The 9,818-nt window shown below is 34.6% G+C and overlaps 1 protein-coding gene across 1 annotated transcript in view; it reads left to right on the forward strand.

Moving 5' to 3' along the window:
• LOC117101944 (peroxidasin homolog) overlaps positions 1–6,342 on the forward strand; it is a 27,601-nt gene extending 21,259 nt beyond the window's left edge. The window contains exons 11-14 of the mRNA XM_033242068.1: positions 158–1,796; positions 2,522–2,730; positions 3,218–3,429; positions 3,752–6,342. Coding sequence (XP_033097959.1) covers positions 158–1,796; positions 2,522–2,730; positions 3,218–3,429; positions 3,752–3,787 — 2,096 coding nt within the window. The 3' untranslated portion in view covers positions 3,788–6,342. The remainder of the gene's footprint in view (positions 1–157; positions 1,797–2,521; positions 2,731–3,217; positions 3,430–3,751) is intronic.
• The last annotated feature ends 3,476 nt before the right edge of the window (positions 6,343–9,818 follow it).

Genomic DNA, 9,818 nt, shown 5'->3' on the forward strand with positions numbered 1-9,818 from the left:
CTTTAAGACAATCAAAAGGATGTTAAAACATCTTTGTTTATATTGTTATTGTCATATGTGTGTTACAGACCTTATGATTACCAATAAATCATTAGAGATGCTGCTGAAAACTTTTCAGTCTAAAAAAGGACTTATATTTTCTTCTTTTTTTTTCCAGATTACAATTACAATGAATTGCTGTCTCCCTCATTCTTGAACATAATTGCCAACAAATCAGGATGTGTAATGCACAGGAATAACATCAATTGTTCTGACATGTGTTTCCATAAAAAATATCGCAACTACGATGGTACCTGTAACAACTTGCGCAATACCGAATGGGGTGCATCGTTAACGCCTTTCAATCGTGTTTTAAAACCGATTTATGAGAATGGATTCAATACCCCGGTAGGCTGGAATATTTCTCATTTATACAACGGTTTTTCAAAGCCAAGCGCTCGTAAAGTGTCACTTGAAGTTATAAGCACACATAGTGTGACCCCGAACGATAAGTATTCACATATGTTAATGCAGTGGGGTCAGTTCTTAGACCATGATTTGGACTTTACAGTAACAAGTTTAAGCAAAGCACGATTTACTGACGGAGTAGAATGCAAAGATACATGCGATAATGCCCCTCCATGTTTTCCTATCCGTATTCCAGAGGGTGATCCACGTATTCGACGTTCACAGTGTATGGAGTTTACACGTTCCAGTGCAATATGTGGAAGTGGAATGACTTCTGTGTTTTTCGAATCTCCCATGCCACGAGAGCAGATTAACCAGATTACTTCCTACATAGATGCATCAAACGTTTACGGTAGTATTCAGGTGGAATCAACAAAGTTGCGAGATTTTACCAACGATAGAGGACTGTTAAAGGAAGGTCGCTTGGTTGAGTCGTCTGGAAAGCGCTTATTACCCTTCAATCAGAATTCTCCTATTGATTGCGAACGAGATCTTGCAGAGAGTAACATCCCATGCTTCTTAGCCGGGGATTTCAGGGCCAACGAGCAGCTTGGTTTACTTTCAATGCATACAATATTTATGCGAGAACATAATAGAATTGCTCATGAACTCATCCAGATCAACCCACATTGGTCGGGTGAGAAAATCTACCAGGAAACACGCAAAATCGTTGGTGCACAAATGCAGCATATTTCGTATAGTCATTGGTTACCAAAGGTATTGGGGCCGAAAGGTATGGAGCTGCTTGGGGAATATAGAGGATACAATCCAAATACAGATGCTTCTATTATCAATGCATTTGCCACTGCAGCTTTTAGATTTGGACATAGCTTGATCAATCCATTTATACAAAGACTCAACTCATCTTTCCTAGAAAGTGAACATGGACATATACCTTTGCACAAGGCATTTTTCTCTCCATTTAGAATTGTTGAAGAGGGTGGAATTGACCCAGTCCTCCGGGGTTTATTTGGCACCCCAGCAAAAGACGTAAACCCAAGCGAACTTGTAAATCGTGAGTTGACAGAGCGTCTCTTCCAGATGGCGCACTCGATAGCTCTTGATCTAGCGGCTCTTAATATACAGCGCGGTCGTGATCATGCCATTCCAAGTTACAACGACTGGCGTGTAAAATGCAACATGTCTGCTGCAAACACTTTTGATGATGTCAAAGATGAAATTTCTGATCACAGATTACGTAGAAAATTGGAAGATTTGTACAAACATCCTGGCAACATTGATTTATGGGTGGCTGGATTAGCAGAAGATCCTCTAGAAGGTGGGCTACTAGGACCTACGTTTGCTTGCATTATAGCAGAGCAGTTCCGAAGGACACGAGAAGGTGATAGGTAAGGTGAATTGTGGAGTATATTTGTCATAATACTGCTGCTGTTGTCACTGATAATCGTGCCCATGACAGAGATAACTGCCACAGAATGCATGTTGGCTAGTTCCTTCCACACTGTCAAAGACAAAAATCATTTTTATACCCATATATTATCATAATGTGCCTATATATGGTCATGATGTGATGTCATCATGACCATATTTAGGCATGTCATGTGTTTGTCAAATAAAATTTGATAGTGAGGACAATGCTTAAAGCCATGTTGCATTGAATAAATTTCTCAATTAAAACTTTCAGTGAGACTGATCACACAGTTGAGTTGTTGCTGATTCACAATGTACAGTTACAAGGAAATGTTGCCACATGGAATAAGGTGGTATATGAAACAGACATAATAAAAATGCTTGCATCCCGCCATCTGCTGATTGGTGGTGGCAGTCTGAATGAATCGTCGTTCAAAACAATTTGTTGCAGGTGCCTCATCACGTTGCATACCCCATGAAATCGTGTCAGCTTTTGTGTCGGCTTTCCTCTCTTAAGTTCAGTAATAATAAATAAATCATTTGAATTTAATTTTTAAAGTTTAAAGTTTTTTATGATTACCATCTGAAGGGGAATGAGGAGAGGGAATTGCCTTATATCTGTGTTCGTACCTTTTAATTTTAGTAGTATTTATGTTAAAATTGTTTGCTCTAATTATTCAACAATGTACATTTATTTTTTTAGACTGTGGTATGAAAACCCATCTGTGTTTGAACCGGCACAACTACTTGAAATTAGGCAGATAACCTTAAGTTCCATAATTTGCAACAACGCAGATGATATAAAAGAGATTCAAAAAGATAGTTTCTTGAGGGCAGATTATCCCCATGGTTACCTGAAATGCGATACCATGCCACAAATTGACTTAAGAATGTGGACGGATTGTGAATCTGGTGGGTTTTATCATTTATATTTAACAGTATTTAATAATACACTGATATTGCCAGAAAAACTTGCTCCTTTTATAATAGATGTTTGTGTGTATCTCAGTTTTCGTAATATATAAGTATGTACATACATAAACTTTGAATGTATATGTATATACAATTAGACTTGGAAAAACAGTGCGCCAGTAATCATAATGGCGTCTGTGGAATGTCAATCAAGGTTGGCATCTGACCAGTCAGAATAGTACTATGAACATGCGCATGCCCAAAACACACATGTTTTACAGTGTTGCTCTGTGGGACCTTGGCAATATCCAAAGAGGTTTGACAGAACAGTCCATTATCACCACCATCTTCATGATCATCATTTTCATACAGAAAATAACCAGTACTAAAAAGATGAATAATAATTAACTATGTTTACTAATAATTACTACTCATTATCAATAATATAATTTACAGTATTTTTTTTTTTTTTTTTGGGTACTTACAGATGGTTCAGGAACAGTATCAAATGTGTTTAGGCAGAAACGATCTATTTCCTTTTCCGGAGAAGAAAATGCACCGTCCAAAAAAGTAGTAACTGATGATAAGATAAGGGACGACTCAATAACAAAAAAAACAGCAGAACTAGAAGAAACTGTTAATGAAATGCAATCAACACTTAAAATATTACAAGAAAGTGTGGACTCACTAACAAATGAGGTATGTACAATATACAAATGTAATTACTGGTATATGTATCTTGTATAAACACAGTAGAACCCCCTCCTTTGTGACACCACTGTATAAGGGGACACTTTTTCGGGCACTAAACAAGGGAAAGTTTATTTTCTTTTTTGTCCTGAAGGTGTCCCTTTTAGGGGTTCCACTTTATACATTATGTAAATGTTCCAATAAGTGCAGCAGCAATTATAATTTTAGGAGGCTTTAGTGCAGCGCTTATGTTATAGCAGCGCTTATTTAATTAATAATTCTCATACTTCTCAATAATATTACTGATTGTCTTTTGGTTTGTTTATTGCAGGTCCGCCGACTAAAGAGGAAAAAAAGACTGAATTGAAGACGTGTTTATTCAAATTTATAGGCTAGAGAAAATTATTTTCATAACTGTGGTATATATAGCATTGTTTATTACTCAAATCAGTTTAAAACATTGCTGTTTTGAGTATTGTCCAGTTTAACGATTGTATTCATCTGTATCAAAAGGTTTTAAACATTTTTTTAAATATATATTACGTGACGATCATGTAAAATTGATCAGTGATTAAGATGTTTTTATGGTCACTATAGTCTTGATGAAACTCATGAACTAATGCCTGAAATTGTATAGATAAGTTATTCATTTTGTTTGATGTCTAGTTGTGCTTATGAAGTTATTAATGATAATCATTCTTTTCCCAAATCTAAGATTTACCATTACTTTGAAAACTTAGTGGCATCAGTATTTGGAAAAAATTTAAAATCAATTGGTCGAAAATATCATAGTGTAACTAATACATACAATACATACATTGTGTACCCTAATGAATTATGGGTGTAAAGAGGAATTTGTAATGCTGTTTTTAAATTTAGTATCTCATTTAGCATATCTGTTTTCAATATCTGTTGGCTTATATAATAACACAAAAAAAAATAGTGAAATGTATATTTCACCTTTTATATACAGTACAAGGCTCTCTTCAATATTATTATTTCAATAATAAAATAAATTAGAGATAAAAATTGGTCTAGAAGGGGAAAAAAAGGCTAATAAGAAAATGAATGAAAAACATGGAGAACAATCCGGAAAAATGTTTTGTTAGTTTTCAACTTACCTAATAATACTGGTTCTTTAATGAGTGTATTTATAAAAAAGACATTTCTAACCAACATTTTTTACGCAAACCCTAATAATCGCTCTCCAGCACGCACTGCTGTAAACAATAATTATTATGCTAAATGAGATATCAATTGAGATATTATAAAGGTCCATTTACATTGGTCAGTTTACTGTGACAATCATCTGTGATTTGTTCTTTATGGGTGTTTTATGACATCATAATGTAAAGAGATATTTGTCAGAAAAAACTTGGCATGGGAGATAGAGTTTAGAATTTAGAGTGCCGACTAGGCAATGGGAAACTGGCTGTATCTTCCCACAGAAAAATGTTGGGCCATGGCCGTGTAAGTAAAAATCTGACTTGCCCAAATTGGCACTATCAGCATCACATGGTATTTTGCATATACAAAGTTAATTATCTTTAAATGCTTATGGAATTTCATAGCTCAGGGAAAATTGTGTTGGTTAATTATGGTAATAATACATTATTATTCTTATTATTATTATTATACATAATGCTTAAAGCCTCTATGTGCTCAACATTTTAAAATATAGTATCAGATTTGGTAATAACATTGAAAAAAGATGAGTTTTAGAAAGTGGCTAAATATGCTGATTGATTTAGATAGTTATATATGATTTTTCAGACCTAATAATAGTGATCATAATCATAATACTATAATTTCAATGTTTTGGGGGTCTCTGATTGTTTAAAATTAATAAATGTCCATAAATTACTGCCATTTCGGAACAATCTATTTTTAGAAAATGTTTTTTAAGCATGCAAATGAGCAGATTGAGCTATGCAATGTAGACTTAAGAGCTAGTATTGTATTGTAGTTGAATTTTAAAGCAACAGTAGTGTGGCATTTGCATATAAACTAGAACTTATTTATTTGAATTTTGCATACAGATGTATGTTTTTTTTTTCTACTCTTTTATAACAAAATATTTAATACTGAAAAAACCAGTGGCAGCATTTTAGAATGTTTTTTTTTCTGTTTAATTCAAATGCATGATATGAAATAGTTGGCAGAATTTGCATCGTCTTTCAGGGATTGTATACCCATCTGTCCTAATGACAAAAAAAAAATCATTTTGCTTACATTATTAACAACCTGTTTAAGAAAACTTACGCAAATTTAATTGCCTCAAGTATTATGTAACAATGTTCCATGCCAAGGTTTCATAGAATATGGTTGTCTTTTTTATTTTAAAGCCCATGCAGTAGTGTGGTATTATATACAACATGACAACGTGTGCATTAGTGCAGAATCAAGGTATTCAACAAAATAATCTACTTTATTTTCCACTGATAGGAAATTAAACATCTTTGCCTTTGCAAATCTTAATATTTATCGTGACTACAAAGAATATTTATCTGGTGAACATGTTTTATCACGAAATATGTAAAATCTTATCTCTGAATTAAGTTTTTATCTATCAGAAATAAATAGCAACACCATATTTACCTTATTTGTGAAAATAATACTGTCTTACTATATGTGAACGTTGTAGAAATTCAATATTGTGGCTTGTTTTAGGGAACTTAAAATGGTGGGATTTCTGAGGAAGAAATTATTGTTGATCCAGCTATAGCTGTGTACATATATTGCCTTGTAGTTAAGATAACGTCTTTGAGTGAACATCAATAAAATATTTGTCTGGAGTACTTAAAATGGAAGTTGGTTCAGAAAGCTTTCATACGTTTTTAACTGTTCCCTGGTTTTATGTTATGTAAAGGACATGTCCATACAATACATTTCATTTCAGAAAAAATAAAGTTTCGTTTATTATTGTTTTTGCTGTCCAATATAAATTTAACATTGTACCTGTATACCACCATTTATTAAATATCATTAAGTTAGCTACTTGTGGCTTAAATCATGGACCTATTAATAAGGTCCATGCTTAAATAAAGTTAATCTACACAATGTATCTTTAATGCTAAAACTAGTGCTCAATTGGAATTGCCTTAAAGAAAATTGTTTTATTTATTTCAAGGGAAAATAAGGGTCAAGAAAGGCGAGTTCACGTTGAGGTCGTGTTCCTACCAATCCTTTCACCACTATACACGAGCATCTTTAATGTCAAGTTTTATTCCTAAATGGACATGGCTGTACAGAGTATGAACTCGTGAATAGACTCGATAAGAAGAAGGGAAAATCAGCTTATTTAAATGTAAATGTTTTAAAAAAATAATGCAATAAAAGCATTGTAATATTTGAAATCGATATCTTTCTATGCGTCAGCTGGCAGACACCATAACTAGGTGTTTGTTTCCGCCGGGTGAGGGATTCTTAAATGCATCATGTCCTCAAAATGTAAATATGGAAATGATAGTACATACAGTGCTTTAAAACCTCAAATAGAAGCCCCAGGCTTCTATATTTTACGACCCTTGGATGGACGTCTTTTCAAAATGGGCCTCTTTTCGGTATGGACTTTTTTCGAGATTAGTTTTGCAAACTAAAGAGGGGGTTTATTTTCTAAATCAGTGAGCACTGTTAATTTTGGAATCGCTGATACCGGAGATTTATCAACTATGGAATTCGTAATTCAGTTTTATATTTTATAAATTTTAAGCATGCTAGTACAATAAAATAATATTGATACCGACGTGCCAACATAATAATCAAACGTAAGTCTGAATGCAAATACTCTCTCGAAAGAAGCCCATTTTGATTAGAAGCACACAGGCTTCTTTTTGAGGTGGGCTTCTCGAGATTAAGCCCATGGTGCTTCTATTTGAGGTTGTACGGTATTTTGTTTTCAGCGTAATCTAACTTAAATATTTTGCACCACTTTAAAGTACATGAAATGTACACACAATTGCAGTGCCAAAACAGAGGTCCTTTTCTAATTGGATTTGTCTATAATAATTTATGCACTGAATAAAGTATGCAAGGGGCGGTTGAAAGTGGGGGTGGGGGGAGAAGAAATTGTAAAATAAGTGAGTTTTGGGCTGTAGCCCAAGCCTTCACTGGAGTCAGGGGCCGCCTTGGGCTCCCGCTGGCTCTGGCGCCTGTAACCTTTTATAAGTTTTATCTAATTGATTTTAAGGGATGCAATTACATTTATTTCCACACTACATTTTCAAAATACAGTGGCAGATCCAGGAATTCGGAATAGAGGTGGAACAGGGAGAGACTTTTACAAATGGACTGTAGACCTCAGCCCCACCATGATTGGGGCTGAGGTTAGAACATTTATGATTATGGCACCCACTAATTGGCCAGAAATGGCACTCGAATTTAAATTCAACTACAATTTTCTTATTTGTCCAAAATTTTAGTGAGGGTGCCACTGAAGTACTCTAATAGAAAGTTTTTTTGTTTTTTTTGTTTTTTTTTTCAAATTATCTTGGTAATCATAAACTTAAAATAGTCACTCTAATTTAGTCCGTTTGCATGTACAGGTACTTTTAAATCAATCAAGAGGCTTTCCCTTTCTTCTCTTTTTTAATTTCACTTTTGTAGTAGTATTGCAATTACACATTGTTTGTGGAAATACTGTCTAATTTACGATCAAACAGGGCTAGGGAGACATTAGTCAACATTTTTACTTCTCAAACATAAAGCGCTTCACTTAATATTTATTATGGCGTCATGGCGAGACTGCGTCAACGTAACATCGGAGTTCGTAAACTTGCTTTGAAAAGTGGAGTTTTAACTATAGAAGATCGGTGAAAAGTGGTGTTGGGGGGGGGGACAATTGATATGATGTTTCCCCTACTTTGAAAACGGTGGGAGGGACGTGTCCCCCACCGATGCCGATGACAGTATACAATAATTATGCCAGTATCCAGGATTCTACTATATCCATAAAGGTAACTTAATTTTTTTTTTTTTTTTTTTCAAAATGTTCTAATTTACGAACTGATAATCTTGATAAAACTTCTATATATTGTACCCTGAGAGCTTATGGAGAAATTGATGTCTTCAAAAACCTCAGAAATTTGCTGGCAGAAAAACCAGAATCTATCGAATATGTAACCCAGGCAGGGCTAAAATTAATATTTCCTTCAGGATCAACAAACAGCAATTGCTTGGATATTGCTGGATAATTACTGAAAATGTTGTGATACATCACAATATCTATGGATAATTAATTGAAGTGGCATATGACAACTCCCTCCTGACGAACTTTCCGCACCAGGTGCAAAAAAGTAATGAAGCGGCTATCAGGATCTAAATGTCATTTTCCATAATGAAAGGTTGTTACTGTTAACAATTATTTAGATATCGACCATATATTTCCCAAGGGGTGGGGTGACTGGCTTTGAGTCGTGGGAAGCCTTGGCAATTTATATTTGGTCCTAGAGGAAGGTTGCCAAACATAGATGTAGATTAGGCCTACATTATGACAGTTCTATAATGTGTCGTATGATCACTTAGTACAGAGTTGATTTTTTTTCCATCCAATTTTATGTATGTTGGAGTATCTTGGAGCAGTCTTGAAGGAGACTAGATCAGTGTGCGAGATTTAGATAAACTGTTTCTGTTGAGTGATAGAGACAAGATCCAGTGGTGGATCCAGGAATTTGAATTAGAGGGGGGGCCCACTGGGAGGAATTTTGATGGAGGGTCTATACTATGGCACCTCTCGATGGTCGAAAATGGCACTCTCAGACTTAAAATTTGAAAATAATTTTCTTTTTTTTCTCTCTATTTTTTTCACAATTTTGAAAAATTTAGGGGTGGGGTGCGGACTGTTTTTCCCCTCCCCCTTCCTTGAATCTGCCACTTGGACAGATATTGTAAGCATTACTTATTTCAAGAGGCTGGGTGTAGGTGCAACTGTATAGTAAAGGATACTAATTTGAATCTAAAAATAGTTTCACGACGTGTCGACTATTCGAATAATCATGGAGATATTATAATTTACTATAATATCTCCATGGAATAATGCAAATGTACAATACGTTTGAAAAAAATGGGGGAACTCCCTAGATGATGAAGGACTTTTTAAATTGTATTGATTTCAATTAATCACTGTGTGTCGTCTCTGATCTTATAACTATCATGATTTTGATTTGTTATTTCCTGAGTTATTCCGGTTTGATTTAATATATGCCAAAATGCTGTATTAAAATTTTGCTTACACTGGTTGGCTTTTCCAGAATGTGATTTTTTTTTTAACATTAACAATTAATAAATAATTTAAAAGTGTAAGTTGGTGGCGCTGTACAGAGAGAAAATATCGATTTGTATTTTCTGTTCCCCCTGCCGAGGCCCAATCGATCATCCAATCTCTACTGCTTCCCTGTGTA

The sequence above is a fragment of the Anneissia japonica genome, unplaced genomic scaffold, assembly GCF_011630105.1.
Source record: "Anneissia japonica isolate Jap-2015-1 unplaced genomic scaffold, ASM1163010v1 scaffold997_len2565447_cov190, whole genome shotgun sequence".
NCBI lineage: Eukaryota > Metazoa > Echinodermata > Crinoidea > Comatulida > Comatulidae > Anneissia > Anneissia japonica.